The following is a 25276-nucleotide window of genomic DNA, read 5'->3' on the forward strand; positions in this document are numbered from 1 at the left end:
AATTACATCAGCCATTGAATAGAAATATTCCCATTAACAAACGCAGTAGTTATATTACACGTTTCACTGAGAGTTGTCAAAATATTGTCAAGACAGTGGCATCTAGATAAGATATATCAGACTTCAAACTTCTTAAGCATTAAGAGAAACTATCCAAAGTATCTTGGTTTTAAAACATACATTATTGAATTATTAGGCTATTGCAATCCTTTTATCAAGCTTTGGACCGATTCTTTGACTTATTATGAATTTCTTTCATCATCACATAGGTATCAGCTTATTGTCAACAAAAACAGCTGTATGTTATCTCAAACATCACTGACGAGTTCCAGAAGGACGGAACGGCTGTTTGATGTCACTAACACCATTGAAGAGACCTAGAAGGACGGAACAGCTGTATAATTTCCCTAACATCACTGACGAGTCCTAGAAGGACGGAACAGCTTATGATGTCACTTAGATCACTGACGAGTTTTAAGAAGGACGGAGCAGCTGTATGATGTCCCTAACATCACTGATGCTTCCTAGAAGGACGAAACAACTGTATGATGTCCTTAACATTACTGACGAGTCCTAGAAAAAACGGAACAGCTGTATGTTGTCCCTAACATCACGATGATTCTTAGAAGGACAGAACAGCTGTATGATGTCCCTAACATCACTGACTAGTCCTAGAAGGACGGAACAGCTGTATGATGTCCCTAACATCACGATGATTCTTAGAAGGACCGAACAGCTGTATGATGTCCCTAACATCACCGACTAGTCCTAGAAGGATGAAAAAGCTGTATGATGTCCCTGACATCACGGCTGATTTATAGAAAGACAGAACAGCTGTATGATGTCCCTAACATCACTGACTAGTCCTAGAAGGATGAAACAGCTGTATGATGTCCCTGACATCACGGCTGATTTATAGAAGGACAGAACAGCTGTATGATGTCCCTGACATCACGGCTGATTTATAGAAGGACAGAACAGCTGTATGATGTCCCTGACATCACGGCTGATTTATAGAAGGACAGAACAGCTGTATGATGTCCCTGACATCACGGATGATTTATAGAAGGACAGAACAGCTGTATGATGTCCCTGACATCACGGCTGATTTATAGAAGGACAGAACAGCTGTATGATGTCCCTGACATCACGGATGATTTATAGAAGGACAGAACAGCTGTATGATGTCCCTGACATCACGGCTGATTTATAGAAGGACAGAATAGCTGTATGATGTCCCTGACCTCACGGCTGATTTATAGAAGGACAGAACAGCTGTATGATGTCCCTGACATCACGGCTGATTTATAGAAGGACAGAACAGCTGTATGATGCAGTTTAATTCATGCTTGGCTCTACTATTGTTACCGGTCTCATTCGAAATTCGTTGTGAATTGTATTAATGTATTGTGTGTCTTTTTCAATCTGTATAAGCGTTTTTTCTATTTCCAATATTGTGGTACAGCTGAATAAAATTTAATAGAAAACAAACACAATGTAGGAATTGTGATATTAATTTTATTTTCAATTTTTCGAACTGACTAGGTTTATATTGAGTTACCAAAAATGATGGTATTACAAACCCATTTCAAATAGAAAGAGCCGACTGGTTTTTCTTATGGAAAGTCCTTGTTGTTGTAAATATACACTATTCGCAACAAGTACATTCATGATGATGTAAGATCTATTTAATGCCTACTTTTAATTCAATAGTTCACCCAGATTACAACAGTCATACTGACTTACCCAATTATACAGCAGTCATTAAATGCCAGTTTTGAAACATTTCAATACACTAATCCCCGAGGACGTTATCTGTCCCTTTTTACGTAGAATTCAGGCAATAAGCGTTTTAAGAAGGTTTTTATCGCACAAATGCTTTATTTGTTTGTCTGGAAGGACTCTTAGCGAGAAATTTAGAATTCGGTCTACTTCCTGGACAATAGATCTTGCAAAACAAATACGTCAACAAACGACTATTTGTAAAATTGCATACTGTGTATGTCATCATGTATGAATCATTACACTCATTACTGTTATAATACTGTAGATAGATCTAGGTCTAAGTATGGATGATTGACAGTTATCGTTAACCCATTTTTCAGAGAAAATATAAACTTAGTTTTGAAAATCTGCCAATTATTTCACAATGAATTACCACACTAGATTTTAAAATTTAAAAGTATTACAAAGAGTATCTACATATAACATTTTATATTGGATGAGAAAAAAACCGAACAGTTTTCGCTAAATCTGATATATACAACTTTACAAAATAAGATGAAATATCAGAATATGCATTATTGAGTACAATAGCTGTAAGACTTATTTACTTAAGAAGGCCTTGTATTAATAGGATCCATGTAAGCAGTGTGGTGGTCGGTAGCTCTGTATTTTAAAGGACCTTTTCTCAGTGTACTTATCTCTACCGATATCACCATAATTTTAAAATTTCTAAAGCAAAGGGTCTATCCAATATCTATAAGAAAAGAAATAATGTTGACGTGTGTATATAGAGTTATAACGAGTCGAAACACAACAAATTGCCCCTTTTTAACTTCATCATGTATTCCCTCAATGCCTGATGTTTTCGAAAAGGACTTTTTTGACAATGTTTTACATTTACAGGGAATACCGAAATAAATTTTTCAATCTTATGTATTCTGGAGCGAAAATGCTCTCCCTCTTAAATCAAATTGAATGAAGTAAACGTGGTCTGATATAAAGATCTTCCAACAATAAAAACATTTCCATTGGTTCATATCTATACAATGATTTTATCCTCAAATATACTACATCGCCGACACAGTGCTTGTGACAAAAATGTATATAATGACATCCGTGATATATAACTACATGTATATAGTATTAACAGAGTGCGGCAATATTTCTGTGGGATGCTTTATTTTTTAATTCACTTTGTATGTAGGAGAAATTGAAATTTTAAACACTGTTTAGTATGTAGCTTATGGTGTTTTTATGAGTAAAGAACTTTGATGTTTTGTTTTGAATGTACACAATAATTACTTTTTGTCGTCGATGTACATGTGACATTTTATGTAAACATTCGCCTTCATCGTCTCGATATGTTATTGACCTATCCACGTTTATTTACATGTGAACGTTTTAACTTAAAGTGACCTTTATTTTGACGAGTGCAGACATGTGTGTGTATAGCTACGAAGGGTGTATCTCAAGCGGTGTGTACTGTAAAGGCCATATTAAGGGAATACCAAGTTTCGTTATACAATTACTTCCTTGACAACTATATGTTAATTTTGTTGATGTTGTATACAGCGCTACCGCTTCGTTAAAAGTAGGCCGGATTATTCCATACGTTAATATCTAGCGATATAAGTTACTTCCTTCATCCCATTGTAAAACAGGAACTTTAAGTCAGACATATTGGTTTTGGTATCATTAAGCCATCAAACTTCCACATTTTTTAAAGTCTTGTTCGTACGCATAACAGACAAAAACATCGGAGTAGTAGATTATATGAAAGTCCAGATAATGGTGCTTTAATTTGAAAGAAACTCATGAATAACGGGTTCAGTTGGGATACTTAATGAAAAATGTCATTAATGTCATTGATTGATAGGTTTTATAATAAATGAGAGCTTAAGAGTTGTCAATGATACATTAAGAGACAGTAAAAATACCTTAAACCCTGTAAAATTAGCTGAAAGCAATTAAAAGTCTGGAGATTATTATTCCGTGTAAAAGACCATATTCTATCAACAGAATCTCATGCAGAATACTATATTTGTCATGGGAAAATGTAGCAAATATGTGGTGTGGCTTTCATGATAATTAATAAGGTTATACGTACTACACCAAAGATTATTAACTGTATGTATTCTACCTCACGAGATTATTTCTTTTCTTCTGTAATGACAGTTGGAATGCAGAAACACCTTGACCTCCCTGATATGTAGTAGCTTCCTCTTTAGTTACTTGGAATCCACGTCATAGGCATTTCCAAGATCGCTTCTATTTACCAAAACATATTTTACTTGTTCTTGACACCAGATGAATTCAGTAGTTCAGTCGTTTTTACATTGATGTCACAAACAGTACACCTACATTTCCGATTCACATTCCAGTAATTGAATAATTCATGATGACAGTGCAATAAGAAGTTATCCAATGCTATCAAAATATGATATCTCAAACGACATTGTGTCCACGTAAATGAACATAAATGTCGTTTTTGAGTTGACAGAGCTCTTTTTAAACTGCTAATAGTTATTTCACCTCAGGAGAACGTTCGTCGCATAATAGTGCGTGATAAACTGCTTTTCACACAAATATTCACTATTTCCATTTTTATTTAATAAAGATTATGACAGTCTACACGAGAACGTGATAATCTCGTTTAAGTTTTCGTTCATTTCTTCACTGAATTTGAGCGGTAATAACACTACTGCATCAAATCAATATCTTACATATCACTCTCATCTCTTTCACTTCCATATAAATTTAGATACAAAACGTACTGTATTTACATAAAAAGATAGGGGATTGTCAATCAAGCTGAAGTTATGCAATCGTTTATTAGTGTATTTGGACAATTCGTAAGAGGAGAGCAGATTTGAGTTATGTTAGTTCTCCAAGCAGGTATTTCCCATTATATTAAATCATTCAAATCAAGAGAGTTTGATGCACAAAATATAACAGCGTCGGGTTTAAGTTATAGATGCAAATCATTTTGAATGACTACTAAATGCAATAAATTAAAAAAAAAAAAAAAAAAACGAACACCTGCATATAGGGTAAATCTACAAACAAACTAGAGTTCCTAACAACTAGCTTTAAGCTATCGATGTGTACCTTGTTTAAACATGTTATATTCAGATGTTTTGTAAACTCAAAAATCAAATAGATAAATTTGTTTACGTAGAACACGAATGTCAATACAAATGTATACATATTGCATTCATCTGATTTAAACGCATTTATTGTGCAGTTTGCAGCATACTCCTACAAAGCGATCAGATTTAAAGCGATCAGAGATCTGATAAGAGAATGACTATTCAAAATCGATTTATTAAGCTTCCTGCCTTTTAAAATAGCTTTATTCACAGAAATACAGACTATAATAAAACGTGTATTGTATACACTGAGACGCCATGTTAAATTCTAATAACAAAATCTCCTTTTTCTTCTTCGATTAAATAGCTAGCTTTAAAAAACTTATTTATTTTATTAAAAAACTTCAATTTGAAAGTACAAAATAAATCAATAACGTTCCTTTTGACACCACTTGGTCTTTTACTTCCAAAACGAATTAGAGTATTACATCCTTGGATTCTACATTCAGAAACCAGAGTTATGACAATGTACTGATTGTATTGAGTCACCAGTGGTAATTAATTGATCGATTCAATGATCAATTAAAATACATATATACATTAATTCATAGACATAAATAAACATTAACAAAAATTAAATAACTAGTCAATGCATTATAATGTAAAACTGCTAAATAAGTTATCATAATATCTTATAGTTTATATAAATACAAACACCTATAGCGATAAACATGTTCCTGTATGAACAAGTATAATAATTCAAACTGTCTGTATTTAGCGAAGGCTAAGCCGCCACTTCATTTCGACCAGGAAGTTTACCACTGATTAATTTTAAAGCCATAATTGTCAGCCTTTGAATTTAAAGAAAGTCAGACATTTGCAAATTCTCCACAACTTATTATATTGTCTTAAGTGCAATTGCTTCTTAGCTTCCATTATTTGTTAACTTCCATTGTTTGTTAACTTCAATTGCTTGTTAGCTTCCATTACTTGTTAACTTCCATTGCTTTTTAGCTTCCATTATTTGTTAACTTCTATTTCTTGTTAGCTTCCATTGCTTGTTAACTTCCATTGCTTGTAAGCTTCCATTGCTTGTTAACTTCCATTGCTTGTAAGCTTCCATTATTTGTTAACTTCCATTGCTTGTAAGCTTCCATTATTTGTTAACTCCCATTGCTTGTTAGCTTCCGTTGTTTATAAGCGTAACTAACTAAATAGTTGAAGTTAACACAATAAGAGCCAATAACAGCCATAAATCCATAGGTTTCTGTGACAGTGTTTATTTTGATTCAATTCAATTTGAATGTTTTTGTACATTTCTAATCACATAAGTTATTTGATGGTAATACATATACAAACATGCATAACGGTTTAACAATATCAGTAGAGTATTATATTATACTGGGTACAAGGATACACTGCCCTCAGTTCTAATGACAATGGATAAACAAGTTTTACATATAATCTCAGAACTATTGGATAACAAATTGGTAATACGATTATTATCTGGTGTTTCAATTTAATTTGATCGAGAGACAGGCGACATTGGTTCAATATCCTGATCTGACGTAGTTTAAAGACCCCTTGCGCTATTCCATCCGGGAAAATAATGAGTACCGGCATATTTTTATTGCTGGTTTCATAATTGTTCTGAATGGAGGTTTAATTGTTTTTCCCTTATCCAATTGGGGTCACGTCAATGTGTGGATCTGAAGATTCGTCATTTTTGTGAATATATATATAAGAACGCCGATGTGGCGCAGCGTATAAGCTGCGGGTATTTCTGGTTAGGCGATTGGGTCCCGTAGATCGTGAGTTCGAGACCCGGTCAGGGCACGAGTCAAAAAGTGTTTTCCTTCGTCATTTGTGTTGCTAAGTTATACATCTATCTATTAGCACAATGTATCATATACACTTTGTGCTGGTGATCCGAAGATATAGATTTGAATTTCCTGTCGTAGTTGTACCGAGAGAAATATATATTATATACATTTTGTATGTACAATTCGTATCCATGTATGTAAATACATTGCGATCAAGGTATTCATATCATCTTATAGACGACTTCCACAATGATCATGTTAGGACACGAGTAATCAAGTTGTCTTCCATCGTCAGTTGTGCTACTATGTTATATATATAAGCGTGCATGTGTTTTTACTGTTAGAGTACCCTAGGAAAACCCACGTGGTCGGTAAAGGTGACCGCATTACTTTAACATTCGGTCTGGAGTTACTACTGTGCCATTCGACCACCAAACCACACTCATTGCTATCAGTAAAACACATTACACATATAAAAAGCCAATCAATCAACAATCATTTTCCCATCTCAGAGAAAGTCTACCTAATTATAAAATCATGATTATTTAGAAAAGAAAGGAATCGTTATATTTATTTTTAAAAATCAGTCAATTCATGAATACTGATTAAAAGTTATTAATCTTATTACGTAATCCGGACCAAAAACGTTATCCCTTTTGAATGAAATCTAATTATCTAAACGTGGTCTGATATATATATCTGGCAATAGTTTAAAACATTTTCGCTTTGCTCACCAGAATGTTACATGATCAGATACTGCATCGCCGACAGCGTACACACTTCTTGTCACAAAAATGCATAAAATGGCACCTGTCGTATAGAACTACACGCGATTGTCTCCTAAAGGTGATTGTTTAATCAACAGGTAGTTACATACAATACATATTAGTGGAGTGCTATAGTATTTCTTTGGGTGACAATTAAGTTTTATTTACTTTGAATTAAAAAGATATAAGAGAAACTCATACTTTTGGATTGGGCAATACTGTCAAGTATGTATTTTTATAGATATGCAAAAACGATATTTTTTCAAATGTTTCCTGTATCAAAATTACTCTTAGGCGGCTATGAAAATGCAACATCTTTAATTACAATTTGTGAATATAAAATGATAATGCATGTGTTTTTCTATCTGGAAGCTTTATTGTTATAATTGATTTTATAAACGTTCAACCCTCCTCTCGATATCATGTAATTGACACGTTTATTTACATGCGCAAGTTCTAACTCGGATTGACCTTTAACCTTACGAGTACGGAAAGTAGACACAGATTAATGTGTATAGATATGAAATAGAAATAGAAATATATATATAAAAAATATCAGCGTTTAATACCAGCGGTGTGTACTGTAAAAATGCCATATTAAGGGAATACCAAGTTTCGTTATAAATTACTTCCTTGACGACTATATGTTGATTTTGATGATGGTGTATACAGCCCTACCGACTTCGTTAAAAGTAGGCCGGATTATTTCATACGTTGACAACTTACTTCCATTAACCCATTGTAAGACAGGAAATTTGAGTCAGACATTTTGATTTTTGTATCATACATGCTTCTTCCTGGACCTTTTGAAGATTTTAAAGAGGAAAGTTATATAACAAACATTTACGTGGTTTTTTTTTTTATTCTTGTGCGAACGTATGAAAGACAAAACATGGGAGTAGTAGATTACACGAGAGTCCAGATAATGTTGTTATATTCCAATAATAAACTCTTAAAACGGTACAGTTCGTATCGTTAATGAGAAATGCCATTAATATCATTAAAATACTTGATGATAACCGATAGCTTACATTGTCTAAAAGAAGAGAAAAGAATATCGTATACCTTGTAAAAACAACTAAAAGCAATTAAAAGTCTTCACTACGTAGGACATTTCTAAAAAAAAAGTATTGCAATCTTTCTTTCTACCAATATCCTATTTGCTGTACAAATTGTTTCCGATGATCCAGCTCATAAGAGATAAGCAAACCAAGAAAATTCCCCATCTCTACCATATTTGTAGTTAAATACTCCATTCTGACAAAGGAGCCTCATACATGATACTACTTGTCTTGGACATATATACTGAGTATACTATTCATGTGTTTAATGTAGCAAATATTCGGTTTGACATTCATTAATAATTAATAAGATTATACGAATCAGTATTAAAATCACTTTACTACGGTATACTTTATGTCTTTTACATGTAATCTGTCACATAAGATTATTTATTTTGTTATAACAGCTGGCCTTTAATTCTGCCATGTTTTACTTCCTCTTTATGTACTTGGAATCTACGTCATGGCCATTTCCAAAAAGTCTATACTTGTTTTTGACAAAAGGTTAATCAAGACGTTCAATCGTTTTTATATTGGTTGCACAAATAGCTTACACGTTCTCGGATCAGATTCCAGTAATTGTTTAATGTATGATATAAGTGCATATAGAGGTTATCTGATACTGTCAAAAGACGACAATGGCATTGTATCCACGCAAATAAACTTCAACGATCGTAATATTGTCTATTTTCATGTTTATTGAATAAAGATTGCGACAGTCTACATGAGAATGTAATAATCTCGTTTGAAATTTCATTCATTCCTTTACCCTGAGCTTAAAGACACTGCTGCATCGTTTCAACTCTGAGCCTAACATACAGTTCTCGACACAGTTCAAAACTTCAATTTTAAAGTACAAAATCAATCAATAACGTTCCTTTTGACACCACTTGGTTATGACAATGTACTGATTGTATTGAGTCACCAGTGGTAATTAATTGATCCATTCAATGATCAATTAAAATACATATATACATTAATTCATAGACATAAATAAACATTAATACAAATTAAATAACTAGTCAATGCATTATACTGTAAAACTCCTAAATAAGTTATCATAATATCTTATAGTTTATATAAATACAAACACCTATAGCGATAAACATTTTCCTGCATGAACAAGTATAATAATTCAAACTGTCTGTATTTAGCGAAGGCTAAGCCGCCACTTCATTTCGACCAGGAAGTTTACCACTGATTAATTTTAAAGTCGTTATTGTCAGCTTTTGGATTTAAAGTAGGTCAGACATTTGCAAATTCTCCACAACTTATTATATTGTCTTAAGTGCAATTGCTTCTTAGCTTCCATTATTTGTTAACTTCCATTGTTTGTTAACTTCAATTGCTTGTTAGCTTCCATTACTTGTTAACTTCCATTGCTTTTTAGCTTCCATTATTTGTTAACTTCTATTTCTTGTTAGCTTCCATTGCTTGTTAACTTCCATTGCTTGTAAGCTTCCATTGCTTGTTAACTTCCATTGCTTGTTAGCTTCCGTTGTTTATTAGCTTAACTAACTAAATAGTTGAAGTTAACACAATAAGAGCCAATAACAGCCATAAATCCATAGGTTTCTGTGACAGTGTTTACTTTGATTCAATTCAATTTGAATGTTTTTGTACATTTCTAATCACATAAGTTATTTGATGGTAATACATATACAAACATGCATAACGGTTTAACAATATCAGTAGAGTATTATATTATACTGGGTACAAGGATACACTGCCCTCAGTTCTAATGACAATGGATAAACAAGTTTTACATATAATCTCAGAACTATTGGATAACAAATTGGTTATACGATTATTATCTGGTGTTTCAATTTAATTTGATCGAGAGACAGGCGACATTGGTTCAATATCCTGATCTGACGTAGTTTAAAAACCCCTTGCGCTATTCCATCCGTGAAAAAAAATGAGTACCGGCATATTTTTATTGCTGGTATCATAATTGTTCTGAATGGAGGTTTAATTGTTTTCCCCTTATCCAATTGGGGTCACGTCAATGTGTGGATCTGAAGATTCGTCATTTTTGTGAATATATATATAAGAACGCCGATGTGGCGCAGCGTATAAGCTGCGGGTATTTCTGGTTAGGCGATTGGGTCCCGTAGATCATGAGTTCGAGACCCGGTCAGGGCACGAGTCAAAAAGTGTTTTCCTTCGTCATTTGTGTTGCTAAGTTATACATCTATCTATTAGCACAATGTATCATATACACTTTGTGCTGGTGATCCGAAGATATAGATTTGAATTTCCTGTCGTAGTTGTACCGAGAGAAATATATATTATATACATTTTGTATGTACAATTCGTATCCATGTATGTAAATACATTGCGATCAAGGTATTCATATCATCTTATAGACGACTTCCACAATGATCATGTTAGGACACGAGTAATCAAGTTGTCTTCCATCGTCAGTTGTGCTATTATGTTATATATATAAGTGTGCATGTGTTCTTACTGTTAGAGTACCCTAGGAAAACCCACGTGGTCGGTAAAGGTGACAGCATTACATTAACATCCGGTCTGGAGTTACTACTGTGCCACTCGACCACCAAACCACACTCATTGCTATTAGTAAAACACATTACACATATAAAAAGCCAATCAATCAACAATCAACTTCCCATCACAGAGAAAGTCTACCTAATTATAAAATCATGATTATTTAGAAAAGAAAGGAATCGTTATATTAATTTTTTAAAATCAGTCAATTCATGAATACTGATTAAAAGTTATTAATCTTATTACGTAATCCGGACCAAAAACGTTATCCCTTTTGAATGAAATCTAATTATCTAAACGTGGTCTGATATATATATCTGGCAATAGTTTAAAACATTTTCGCTTTGCTCACCAGAATGTTACATGATCAGATACTGCATCGCCGACAGCGTACACACTTCTTGTCACAAAAATGCATAAAATGGCACCTGTCGTATAGAACTACACGCGATTGTCTCCTAAAGGTGATTGTTTAATCAACAGGTAGTTACATACAATACATATTAGTGGAGTGCTATAGTATTTCTTTGGGTGACAATTAAGTTTTATTCACTTTAAATTAAAAAGATATAAGAGAAACTCATACTTTTGGATTGGGCAATACTGTCAAGTATGTATTTTTATAGATATGCAAAAACGATATTTTTTCAAATGTTTCCTGTATCAAAATTACTCTTAGGCGGCTATGAAAATGCAACATCTTTAATTACAATTTGTGAATATAAAATGATAATGCATGTGTTTTTCTATCTGGAAGCTTTAGTGTTATAATTGATTTTATGTAAACGTTCAACCCTCCTCTCGATATCATGTAATTGACACGTTTATTTACATGCGCAAGTTCTAACTCGGATTGACCTTTAACCTTACGAGTACGGAAAGTAGACACAGATTAATGTGTATAGATATGAAATAGAAATAGAAATATATATATAAAAAATATCAGCGTTTAATACCAGCGGTGTGTACTGTAAAAATGCCATATTAAGGGAATACCAAGTTTCGTTATAAATTACTTCCTTGACGACTATATGTTGATTTTGATGATGGTGTATACAGCCCTACCGACTTCGTTAAAAGTAGGCCGGATTATGTCATACGTTGACAACTTACTTCCATTAACCCATTGTAAGACAGGAAATTTAAGTCAGACATTTTGATTTTTGTATCATACATGCTTCTTCCTGGACCTTTTGAAGATTTTAAAGAGGAAAGTTATATAACAAACTTTTACGTGTTTTTTTTTTTTATTCTTGTGCGAACGTATGAAAGACAAAACATGGGAGTAGTAGATTACATGAGAGTCCAGATAATGTTGTTATATTCCAATAATAAACTTTTAAAACGGTACAGTTCGTATCGTTAATGAGAAATGCCATTAATATCATTAAAATACTTGATGATAACCGATAGCTTACATTGTCTAAAAGAAGAGAAAAGAATATCGTATACCTTGTAAAAACAACTAAAAGCAATTAAAAGTCTTCACTACGTAGGACATTTCTAAAAAAAAAGGTATTGCAATCTTTCTTTCTACCAATATCCTATTTGCTGTACAAATTGTTTCCGATGATCCACCTCATAAGAGATAAGCAAACCAAGAAAATTCCCCATCTCTACCATATTTGTAGTTAAATACTCCATTCTGACAAAGGAGCCTCATACATGATACTACTTGTCTTGGACATATATACTGAGTATACTATTCATGTGTTTAATGTAGCAAATATTCGGTTTGACATTCATTAATAATTAATAAGATTATACGTATCAGTATTAAAATCACTTTACTACGGTATACTTTATGTCTTTTACATGTAATCTGTCACATAAGATTATTTATTTTGTTATAACAGTTGGCCTTTAATTCTGCCATGTTTTACTTCCTCTTTATGTACTTGGAATCTACGTCATGGCCATTTCCAAAAAGTCTATACTTGTTTTTGACAAAAGGTTAATCAAGACGTTCAATCGTTTTTATATTGGTTGCACAAATAGCCTACACGTTCTCGGATCAGATTCCAGTAATTGTTTAATGTATGATATAAGTGCATATAGAGGTTATCTGATACTGTCAAAAGACGACAATGGCATTGTATCCACGCAAATAAACTTCAACGATCGTAATATTGTCTATTTTCATGTTTATTGAATAAAGATTGCGACAGTCTACATGAGAATGTAATAATCTCGTTTGAAATTTCATTCATTCCTTTACCCTGAGCTTAAAGACACTGCTGCATCGTTTCAACTCTGAGCCTAACATACAGTTCTCGACACAGTTCAAAACTTCAATTTGAAAGTACAAAATCAATCAATAACGTTCCTTTTGACACCACTTGGTCTTTTACTTCCAAAACAATTGATGGAATTAGAGTATTACATCTTTGAATTCTACATTCAGAAACCAGAGTTATGACAATGTACTGATTGTATTGAGTCACCAGTGGTAATTAATTGATCCATTCAATGATCAATTAAAATACATATATACATTAATTTATAGACATAAATAAACATTAATACAAATTAAATAACTAGTCAATGCATTATACTGTAAAACTCCTAAATAAGTTATCATAATATCTTATAGTTTATATAAATACAAACACCTATAGCGATAAACATTTTCCTGCATGAACAAGTATAATAATTCAAACTGTCTGTATTTAGCGAAGGCTAAGCCGCCACTTCATTTCGACCAGGAAGTTTACCACTGATTAATTTTAAAGTCGTTATTGTCAGCTTTTGGATTTAAAGTAGGTCAGACATTTGCAAATTCTCCACAACTTATTATATTGTCTTAAGTGCAATTGCTTCTTAGCTTCCATTATTTGTTAACTTCCATTGTTTGTTAACTTCAATTGCTTGTTAGCTTCCATTACTTGTTAACTTCCATTGCTTTTTAGCTTCCATTATTTGTTAACTTCTATTTCTTGTTAGCTTCCATTGCTTGTTAACTTCCATTGCTTGTAAGCTTCCATTATTTGTTAACTCCCATTGCTTGTTAGCTTCCGTTGTTTATTAGCTTAACTAACTAAATAGTTGAAGTTAACACAATAAGAGCTAATAACAGCCATAAATCCATAGGTTTCTGTGACAGTGTTTACTTTGATTCAATTCAATTTGAATGTTTTTGTACATTTCTAATCACATAAGTTATTTGATGGTAATACATATACAAACATGCATAACGGTTTAACAATATTAGTAGAGTATTATATTATACTGGGTACAAGGATACACTGCCCTCAGTTCTAATGACAATGGATAAACAAGTTTTACATATAATCTCAGAACTATTGGATAACAAATTGGTTATACGATTATTATCTGGTGTTTCAATTTAATTTGATCGAGAGACAGGCGACATTGGTTCAATATCCTGATCTGACGTAGTTTAAAAACCCCTTGCGCTATTCCATCCGTGAAAAAAAATGAGTACCGGCATATTTTTATTGCTGGTATCATAATTGTTCTGAATGGAGGTTTAATTGTTTTCCCCTTATCCAATTGGGGTCACGTCAATGTGTGGATCTGAAGATTCGTCATTTTTGTGAATATATATATAAGAACGCCGATGTGGCGCAGCGTATAAGCTGCGGGTATTTCTGGTTAGGCGATTGGGTCCCGTAGATCGTGAGTTCGAGACCCGGTCAGGGCACGAGTCAAAAAGTGTTTTCCTTCGTCATTTGTGTTGCTAAGTTATACATCTATCTATTAGCACAATGTATCATATACACTTTGTGCTGGTGATCCGAAGATATAGATTTGAATTTCCTGTCGTAGTTGTACCGAGAGAAATATATATTATATACATTTTGTATGTACAATTCGTATCCATGTATGTAAATACATTGCGATCAAGGTATTCATATCATCTTATAGACGACTTCCACAATGATCATGTTAGGACACGAGTAATCAAGTTGTCTTCCATCGTCAGTTGTGCTATTATGTTATATATATAAGTGTGCATGTGTTCTTACTGTTAGAGTACCCTAGGAAAACCCACGTGGTCGGTAAAGGTGACAGCATTACATTAACATCCGGTCTGGAGTTACTACTGTGCCACTCGACCACCAAACCACACTCATTGCTATTAGTAAAACACATTACACATATAAAAAGCCAATCAATCAACAATCAACTTCCCATCACAGAGAAAGTCTACCTAATTATAAAATCATGATTATTTAGAAAAGAAAGGAATCGTTATATTAATTTTTTTAAATCAGTCAATTCATGAATACTGATTAAAAGTTATTAATCTTATTACGTAATCCGGACCAAAAACGTTATCCCTTTTGAATGAAATCTAATTATCTAAACGTGGTCTGATATATATATCTGGCAATAGTTTAAAACATTTTCGCTTTGCTCACCAGAATGTTACATGATCAGATACTGCATCGCCGACAGCGTACACACTTCTTGTCAAAAAATGCATAAAATGGCACCTGTCGTATAGAACTACACGCGATTGTCTCCTAAAGGTGATTGTTTAATCAACAGGTAGTTACATACAATACATATTAGTGGAGTGCTATAGTATTTCTTTGGGTGACAATTAAGTTTTATTCACTTTGAATTAAAAAGATATAAGAGAAACTCATACTTTTGCATTGGGCAATACTGTCAAGTATGTATTTTTATAGATATGCAAAAACGATATTTTTTCAAATGTTTCCTGTATCAAAATTACTCTTAGGCGGCTATGAAAATGCAACATCTTTAATTACAATTTGTGAATATAAAATGATAATGCATGTGTTTTTCTATCTGGAAGCTTTAGTGTTATAATTGATTTTATGTAAACGTTCAACCCTCCTCTCGATATCATGTAATTGACACGTTTATTTACATGCGCAAGTTCTAACTCGGATTGACCTTTAACCTTACGAGTACGGAAAGTAGACACAGATTAATGTGTATAGATATGAAATAGAAATAGAAATATATATATAAAAAATATCAGCGTTTAATACTAGCGGTGTGTACTGTAAAAATGCCATATTAAGGGAATACCAAGTTTCGTTATAAATTACTTCCTTGACGACTATATGTTGATTTTGATGATGGTGTATACAGCCCTACCGTCTTCGTTAAAAGTAGGCCGGATTATTTCATACGTTGACAACTTACTTCCATTAACCCATTGTAAGACAGGAAATTTAAGTAAGACATTTTGATTTTTGTATCATACATGCTTCTTCCTGGACCTTTTGAAGATTTTAAAGAGGAAAGTTATATAACAAACTTTTACGTGTTTTTTTTTTTATTCTTGTGCGAACGTATGAAAGACAAAACATGGGAGTAGTAGATTACACGAGAGTCCAGATAATGTTGTTATATTCCAATAATAAACTCTTAAAACGGTACAGTTCGTATCGTTAATGAGAAATGCCATTAATATCATTAAAATACTTGATGATAACCGATAGCTTACATTGTCTAAAAGAAGAGAAAAGAATATCGTATACCTTGTAAAAACAACTAAAAGCAATTAAAAGTCTTCACTACGTAGGACATTTCTAAAAAAAAGTATTGCAATCTTTCTTTCTACCAATATCCTATTTGCTGTACAAATTGTTTCCGATGATCCACCTCATAAGAGATAAGCAAACCAAGAAAATTCCCCATCTCTACCATATTTGTAGTTAAATACTCCATTCTGACAAAGGAGCCTCATACATGATACTACTTGTCTTGGACATATATACTGAGTATACTATTCATGTGTTTAATGTAGCAAATATTCGGTTTGACATTCATTAATAATTAATAAGATTATACGAATCAGTATTAAAATCACTTTACTACGGTATACTTTATGTCTTTTACATGTAATCTGTCACATAAGATTATTTATTTTGTTATGACAGTTGGCCTTTATTTCTGCCATTTCTTACTTCCTCTTTATGTACTTGGAATCCACGTCATGGCCATTTCCAATTCCAATTTCTATACTTGTTTTTGACAAAAGGTTAATCAACACGTTCAATCGTTTTTATATTGGTTGCACAAATAGCCTATACGTTCTCGGATCACATTCCAGTAATTGTTTAATGTATGATATAAGTGCATATAGAGGTTATCTGATATTGTCAAAAGACGGCAATGGCATTGTATCCACGCAAATAAACTTCAACGATCGTAATATTGTCTATTTTCATGTTTATTGAATAAAGATTGCGACAGTCTACATGAGAATGTAATAATCTCGTTTGAAATTTTATTCATTCCTTTACCCTGAGCTATAAAGACACTGCTGTGTCGTTTCAACTCTGACCCTAACATACAGTTCTCGACACCGTTCAAATACTTATATATCTTACATATCACTTTCATCAATATCACTTTAATATAAATATAAATGCTGTATATGTACATAAAAATAGGAGATTATCAACCAAGGTCGATCTACGCAATCGTATTGCTGTTAATGTATTTTGATAATTTGGAACAAGAGAACAATTTTGATACGAGTTTGGTAAGTTTTCTAAACAGATATTTCCATTATGTTTTACAACTTTTGAAATGAAGAGTCTAATGCACATTTTCGGTATTCTCTTTCTTTAGCTTTCTTCTCAACATTTAACTATTTCGAATAAGTAAAGTCACAAAAACAAATCAAAATATATAGTTGATATCTGCATATTCGATAAATCTACACGCAAACTAGAGTTCTTAAAACCAGACTTCATGCTGTAAATATGTACCCCGGTAAGATGTTTTGATAACTCAATAAGCTTATAGACGAACTTGTTTACGTAAAACACAAATGTCAAAACATTTGTCTTATAGTTTCGCAGAATACACATACTAAGCAATCGGTATTTAAATCAAACAATCCATAGAAAAGCTTAAATACGCCTGAATGGTAAATCAACTTATAAACTTCCTTCTTCTAACAATAGCCTGATTCGCAGAAATATAGACTAGAATTGAGCGTGTATTGTAAGAGCTGGAACACCGAATGTTGAAATGTAATAACAACTCATCTTTTATCCCACCGATAGAATGTGTTTTTAGAAACTTTGCCAAAATGACAAAACCTTATATGGCATGTAGAGAAAATTAGAAGGTGACGCAAAAACTTGTTATCACAGTACCAAATAACGTATATTAGAGTTGACATTTTCCCACTGAACATTACAAAACAAATCGATAACGCCCCGTTTGACGCCAATAGAATTTATACATAAATACAAACACCTTTAGTTGGAGATATTTGCTTGCACGAACAAGAATAATAATTCAATATGTCTGTCTTTTATTAAGGATAATACGTCAATTCAGTCGTACCAGGAAGTTTACACATTGATCAATTTCTCAGTGGCAATTAAGTTATCTAATGAATTTAAAATTGGTCAAATATTTGCAAATTCTCCTGTTTTGCCTCCATTATTTGTTGCCTTCTATTACTTATCACCTTAAATTACTTGTTACCTTCCATCGCTTGTTACCTTCCATCGCTTGTTACCTTCCATTGCTTGTTAGCTTCCATTACTTGTTAGCTTCCATTACTTCTAACTTCCATTACTTCTAACTTTCATTACTTGTTACCTTCCATTACTTATTACCTTCCAATATTTGTTAGCTTCCATTACTTGTTAGCTTCCATTACTTATTACCTTCTATTACTTGTTAACTTTCATTACTTGTTAACTTACATTACTTGTTAACTTTCATTACTTGTTAGCTTCCATTTTTTGTTAATTTCAATTACTTGTTAGCTTCCATTTTTGTTAATTTTCATTACTTGTTACCATCCATCACTTATTACCTTCCAATATTTGTTAGCTTCCATTACTTGTTAGCTTCCATTACGTGTTAGCTTCCATAACTTGATAACACAATAAGAATAAACTTGGGTAACTTGCCTATAGGGATACGTGATAATCATATAAAGTGACAAGAAAGTTGAAAGTTATTTTCGCATATTTGTATGATATACGTCAATTTATCCTTCAGACAAATCAAATTCCCCAATAATTTATTTCACTTTTTATCATATTCTTTGAGAGTATTTATTTCAATTTGATTAAATTCGAATGTTTATTGCACAATGCTAACCACATAAGTAATTTGATGGTTATACATAAACAAACATACATAATAGGTTATACTGGGTACGAGTCCACTCTCCTCAGATCTAATGAATGGACAGGTTCTTCGTATAATCCCAGCGTTATTAGCTGGCAAATTGGTAACACAATTATGCTTTGGCGTTTTTGATTTTATTTTATTTTATTTCTCTAACATATCATATCAAGGACATAGTATAGACAAAAAGGACAATTCTAAATCAATGAAAAGAAATAATGGGAATTAGGCGGGTTTTTTCCTCGGTATTTGATTCTTTCATTGCTAGTTCCCTGAGCCGTAATCAATGGTGATAAGGTATGGCGTAGTGGATATCAGACTCGTCTTTCAAGAAGGTGATAGTGGTTCAACACCCTTATCTAACGTGTAAAACGTTAAGACTAGTTTAAAGGGGGTAATCCTTATCATTGATTTTGTTGTATTCATATTTTGTCATATTGTATACTGTACATGTTCTTTATCAATTATCCTGTTAACTATTGTAACTATGCTATTCTGTTCATAGCATCCTCTTTGAGGAGCGAAATAAAGAGAATAATAATGGCGCTGATAAAAAGAGACAAGGCGCTAGCAGAAAGGGACAGAGCGCTAGGTTAAAAGGACCGAGCGCTAGATTAAAGGGACTGGACGCTAGGTTAAAGGGGCACAGCGCTAGATTAAATGGACTGGGCTCTAGGTTAAATGGACTGGATGCTAGGTTAAAGGAACTGGGCGCAAAGGTAAAGGGGCATGGCGCTAGGTTAATGGGACAGGGCGCCAGCTTAACGGGGCAGAGCGCTAGGCTAGAGAAACTGGGCGCTAGGTTAAAGGGACTGAGAGCTAGGTTAAAGAGGCAGGGCGCCAGGTTAAAAGGGCTGGGCAGTAGGTTAAAGTGGCTGGGTGCTTGGTCAGAGGGGCAGGGCGCTAGGTTAAAGAAGTTGGGCGCTAGGTTAAAGTGGCTCGGGTGCTTGGTTAAAGGGGACAAGGCGCTAGGTTAAAAGGGCTGGACGCTAGGTTAAAGGGCAAGACGCTAGGTTAAACTGTAACTGTAATGTGAACTCTAATGGAAACCAATTGCATTATTGATGAATTCGATAAAAAAATATTTCTTTCTAAATCATTTCAGTTGGTGTAATCACGTTTTTACTGTAACAGTACGCATTTTAGTGATAATCTTATTTTAGCGATCGATTTTCGACCTTGGGCCATTTTGCTAGATTATTATCGCAATATTTGCAGTTTCTCTTTATTGTTTTCTATAGCATGTATTGTTCGATAAACTGTTTAATTGAATTGTGAGCCAAAATATGAGAGCGTCAAAACAATTGCGTTTACAATATATAACTACACGTCACAAACATCAATTTGCAGATGATGACGGTACTTAACACATCACAAATGCATTGTTAGTGTTGCACAAGTCCGAGTAGTCGTTACAGACATCACTGAAAGCGGATGATTTGAGATTGTCGATGAAAGCTGTCTTTGTAGTGGATATGAACCCTGTGTCGGTACAGTTGTTCACACTGGTCGTATTCTGGCTTGAAAGAGTATAGGCTGAAAATACAAATAAAGGATATACAGGTCCATGATGAGGCGCCTACCTTAACCGAAGTAATGATACAGATAGCGTTAACTATGATATACTAGCGTGTTAAATATATATATATATATATATGTATATAAGAAATTGAAATATGTCCTTGCGAAGGTGAATGTAAAAAAAAATAACAAAAAAAACAGACTTTGCCGCAAGGCCTTTCTGCCCTCTCAGGCTTATCTATAAAATATATCCATTTGGTTTTGTAATAAGATATTACGTCGAAGTTGATAATGAAAATAAATATAATGCTATTTTATTATGTTGTGAACTTATTACCAATATTTTTCATGTGTTATATTGATAATATACATGTATACAGCAAATGATTTATCATAAAACGTCTAATACAATGTCATACACAACAGATAAAACAATTGGTATGTTAGGAAACTTACAACTATATGATATAATGTTTCTTATATCGTATGAAAACATTGTACTGTATTATATATAACATTTAAAAGAACAAACTACCTTGCAGAATACATTTATTGTATCTATTATCAAATATCTTAATACATTTTTTACCAAATGCAAGAGAGAATTTGCATATTGAATACTAGTCTGTCATATAGGCCTTTGTTCACTTCATCATAATATTGATAGGGTAAGACCATAAAGGGATAAAAATGGAATCTTGGAAGCGCAGTCTTTAACTAAAATACATATTATATTATATTATATTATATTATATTATATTATGAATACTTACATCTGCAGGTGAGCGGGTCCTGGGTGACAGGTGCCCATGTTCCAGACGCCCCACAGACATACCATTGGTCAGGGTTCACAGAGACAGGTAATGAGTAACCTGTGTGACAGACAACCTGGCAATACCGGCCGTAATCCGTCCTCCAGTCATTACACACCACAGCCCCATTATCGGGCACGGGGAGGTCCTCACAAGGCGTCGCTAGTTGAAGAACAGTGTAGAGTACAACGTTTAGTATAGCGAAATAACAAAATTTTAAGAGTTTTGAAACTTGTTTTTCACTGATATGATACTGTTTTGATTTAATATATTAAAGGACAATTATATATTGAAACAACCTTAAGTGTATCAAAATTAAAATTTCAATTTAACCCCACATAATTTTTAAACACTTATTTATCTAAGGGTATCCACGTACGTCTAACTTCAACCTGTATGGTGCATTCTGCAGTCAATCCATTGAACGGCTTCACTGCGGCGTAATGTATGACAAAATCCCCCCAAGGAAACTCGTATTCCGATGTCGGATAGTTCGTGGAGACTTCTATCTCGTGTCCCATTGGATCGGAGACTGTTGGAGCTGTCCAGTTCACGAAGTGTAGCGGGGTAGTGGCATTGGCGCGGATGTTAAAGTCACATCCGGTGATGACTGGAGGCTGTACATCTGAAGTTTATATTTCGATATGATCATCATTCAAAACAATAAAAATCTCGAAAATCGAGGTAGCGTTATTTTGTATAGTTCTAAATAATTTCGGTTTAAAACCAGAATTATTACCCATGCTTTTTAAAACACATATCTAAATACTTGTATTTAAATTGTTTCCTTAGAATTTTTATCTTTATTTCATGCTGTCAGTTTGAGACACAAGCCCGTGATTTACCAGACAGAGTAGTTATCAACCGTTTACAAGCGTTTGCACTAGTTAAACACATTTACCTTTAAATCATCCTATACAAACCGCTTGTGAACCCAAGAAACAATATATATATATATATACCTTCGGCACAGGTTATACCACTCCAACCCGGTAGACAACTACAGGTAAACATCTCTATTCCATTCGTACATGTGCCACCATTGGCGCACGGGTTACTGGAGCACGTGTTGGAAACTGTTGAACACACAATTTGATTGGTCAGTGCAGAATTACATCAATGAAAAACGTAATGGCTGTTTTCAAACTACACACAAAAATAAATAAAAAAAAACAATCACAAAAACGTACATGCACATCTAGGCTGAGTCCCGCTCCAGGTTCCGCTAAGCTGACATGTCCTTGTCGAGGAGCCATCAACCAGAGTGTAATGCGTATCACATGAATACCCTACTGATGCCGCGTAGGTGTACACACTTCCGGACACGTGACCATTGCTTAGAGTTCCCGGGTATCCGCAGTTGATTTCTAGCAAACGACAATGAAAATATGATTCACACCTTCGTATTAAGATCAGAAATAGATAATTACAAAGTTTACGACAATGCCTTCTAAAACAACAGTGAATACCTTAATTAAAATGAAAAATAAAATACAAAGAGAATAGACTACAGGTCTAGTAAGCGTCATCTGCTTTACCGACGACACCCGACATACAAATCTAATATATGTCAAATACTGAATAGGTCACATCTTCAAAATGCAAGCTTGACATGGGACAACGGATCCACCGGACATATCAACAGCATCACACACGTGATTTTCTCTCACAAAATGACACAGCATTTCCAAATGGTATCATTATCAAAATTTCAAATCGTTCATCAACTTGCATCTCCCGAAACCTCGTGTTGTTTAACTGGTACATAATTATACGTGCACCATAATGAGATGAAGCATGGATGTTGCTATCTAGAAATGGAAAATAATAACAGTATATAAAAGCCATCATGCCTATCATAAAGCTTATTTGTTTGCTGACCTGCTGATTACGTTGTTAGTAAATACCGTAGTAAACGACTGACGTTGAATAGTCTTTAGTGTCCTTGATTTCAAATTCTATGTATCCGACCGACACGTTCAACGAAAATTTTGTTATTTTTGTTATTTACTGCATCTTCGAAATATCTTCATAGGTAAAACTGACAAATTTGCACGATCTGTTAAGATTCTCATTAAATTAGATAAATAGCTGACATGACATTTCGAAATAATCACAACATACAACGGTAATTGTTTCAGCACAACATACAATGGTAATTGTTTCAGCACAACATACAATATTAATTGTTTCAGCATATTGTATAGAGTAATTACTTACGGTAGTCACAGCAATTGCCATAGTAACCTGCCACACAGTTGCATCCACTTCCGGTACTGCTGCCGCCATTGTGGCATACTTCGTTACACCCGGAGTAACTGTAAGCCATATCACTAGTTGCGCAGTCACTGAATGAGTCGCATCCGTCATAGAAGAATATCCACACCTGCCTCTCTCGTTCCCTCGTTCCAAAGCAGGACCTATTACAAACCGACCAAGATTGCCATTCGACCCAAGAACAGTTACATGAACCCCATGTTGCAGCGTATCCCGCCGATACAGCATGGTATGGCAGTTGCCATAGTGACAAAAGGACCACAGTCACACCGAGGAATAAGGCTACCTGTACCAACAGAACCGTTATCATAAATAAGTACATACGACCTCACGCTTTACGTTGACCCGAGTCAGTGACACCTGAAAGGCTAAAACAAATACCACTAAAGTAGACAAGGATAAAGGCTACGTGATAGACCCCGACACATATTCTTAGTTCTATTACACATTAAAGCACCACCTGGTTTCGGAAAAATTAAATTGTGAAAAAAATGAAAGTTTCTGAAAGGACCTTTGGTGATTTTCCCTAACTGCTAGACTAACTGTAGTTTCACACAAGAACCATTGAATTTGGAGTGAATACAGTGTAAAGTTAATAAAACTTCGGTGTAAACGGGGGGGGGGGGGGGGGGGGGGGGGGGGGGGGGGTTACATGGATGTGATACACGTGTATAGTTGTACACTGACTATATATACCTATTTTATCTACCTCTGTTACAGGACAAAAGACTTATGTAGTAGAACACCTATATTTGGTTTTACAAATGTATAAAAGAAATCTTGAACTTATAGGCAAAACAGTGATACTCTTTTAAATATTACAAAATAGCTGAGACAATAATTAAATAAAAACTCACGTGAAGCTCCCTCATAGCTCAACTTTTCTCCGCTGTTTGGCAGGTTTACTTCCGGCTTAGTTGTATATATACATGTGTGTAATCGCACTGAGAAGATTGTTATTTATGAATAACTTTACGTACACATAAATGTCCCATGGTATTCCCAGGTAGCTTTGTTTACCTTATCCAATGAAATCACCAGTCATTGGTTCAGTGACCAATATCCTAACAGACACTTGCGAGCAAGAGGTATCACTGTTATAACATTTCGACCAGTCGAGCTGACACTGACAAGGTACTATTGATATAATGCACCTTTATCATTTCTTAGTAAAAGACGAAGTGTTGTAACTTAGAAAAACCTGTTATGTTTTATTTATTTTTGTTGTTGTTGATGTTTTGCAGTGAAAACTAAGGAGAATCATTTCTTAGATATGGACCATCACAGCATTGCTGGTTATTTTTTGACAGCGGTCGCTCTGTCGTACTTTTCGGGAGCATATGGGACCTTTTACGATATTAAGCAACGAGCAAATGTAAGTATACCTATTTGTTACATCAATTTTACTTAGTTTTGACTGTGTGGGAGTGTGTCGCGCGGAAACATCAGTCACATCAGAAACAGTCATTGCGGGAACTTGATAAGAAAAAGTGATGCTCTTTACGATCATTCCCTTTTCGATGTAAGAATACAATTTTACATATTTTTATTCTCCTTATGTTATCAAATGTAATTGTT

The 25276-nt window shown here is 33.9% G+C and overlaps 2 protein-coding genes across 2 annotated transcripts; one reads left to right on the forward strand and one right to left on the reverse strand.

Annotated features, from left to right (window-relative positions):
- Positions 1 to 17139: 17139 nt before the first annotated feature.
- LOC117321819 (sushi, von Willebrand factor type A, EGF and pentraxin domain-containing protein 1-like) lies at positions 17140 to 24669 on the reverse strand. Its single transcript, XM_033876399.1, has 7 exons — positions 24556 to 24669; positions 23642 to 23984; positions 22612 to 22788; positions 22384 to 22497; positions 21801 to 22046; positions 21383 to 21583; positions 17140 to 20624 (listed from the first exon to the last, which is right to left on the reverse strand). Exons 1-7 carry the CDS (start codon positions 24568 to 24570, stop codon positions 20452 to 20454), a joined length of 1269 nt encoding a protein of 422 aa, XP_033732290.1. The 5' UTR covers positions 24571 to 24669; the 3' UTR covers positions 17140 to 20451.
- LOC117342520 lies at positions 19375 to 20065 on the forward strand. Its single transcript, XM_033904702.1, has 2 exons — positions 19375 to 19385; positions 19594 to 20065. The coding sequence occupies exons 1-2, from the start codon at positions 19375 to 19377 to the stop codon at positions 20063 to 20065; spliced, it is 483 nt and encodes a 160-aa protein (XP_033760593.1).
- Positions 24670 to 25276: the final 607 nt, after the last annotated feature.

Source organism: Pecten maximus, chromosome 2, assembly GCF_902652985.1.
Source record: "Pecten maximus chromosome 2, xPecMax1.1, whole genome shotgun sequence".
Classification (NCBI taxonomy): Eukaryota; Metazoa; Mollusca; class Bivalvia; order Pectinida; family Pectinidae; genus Pecten; species Pecten maximus.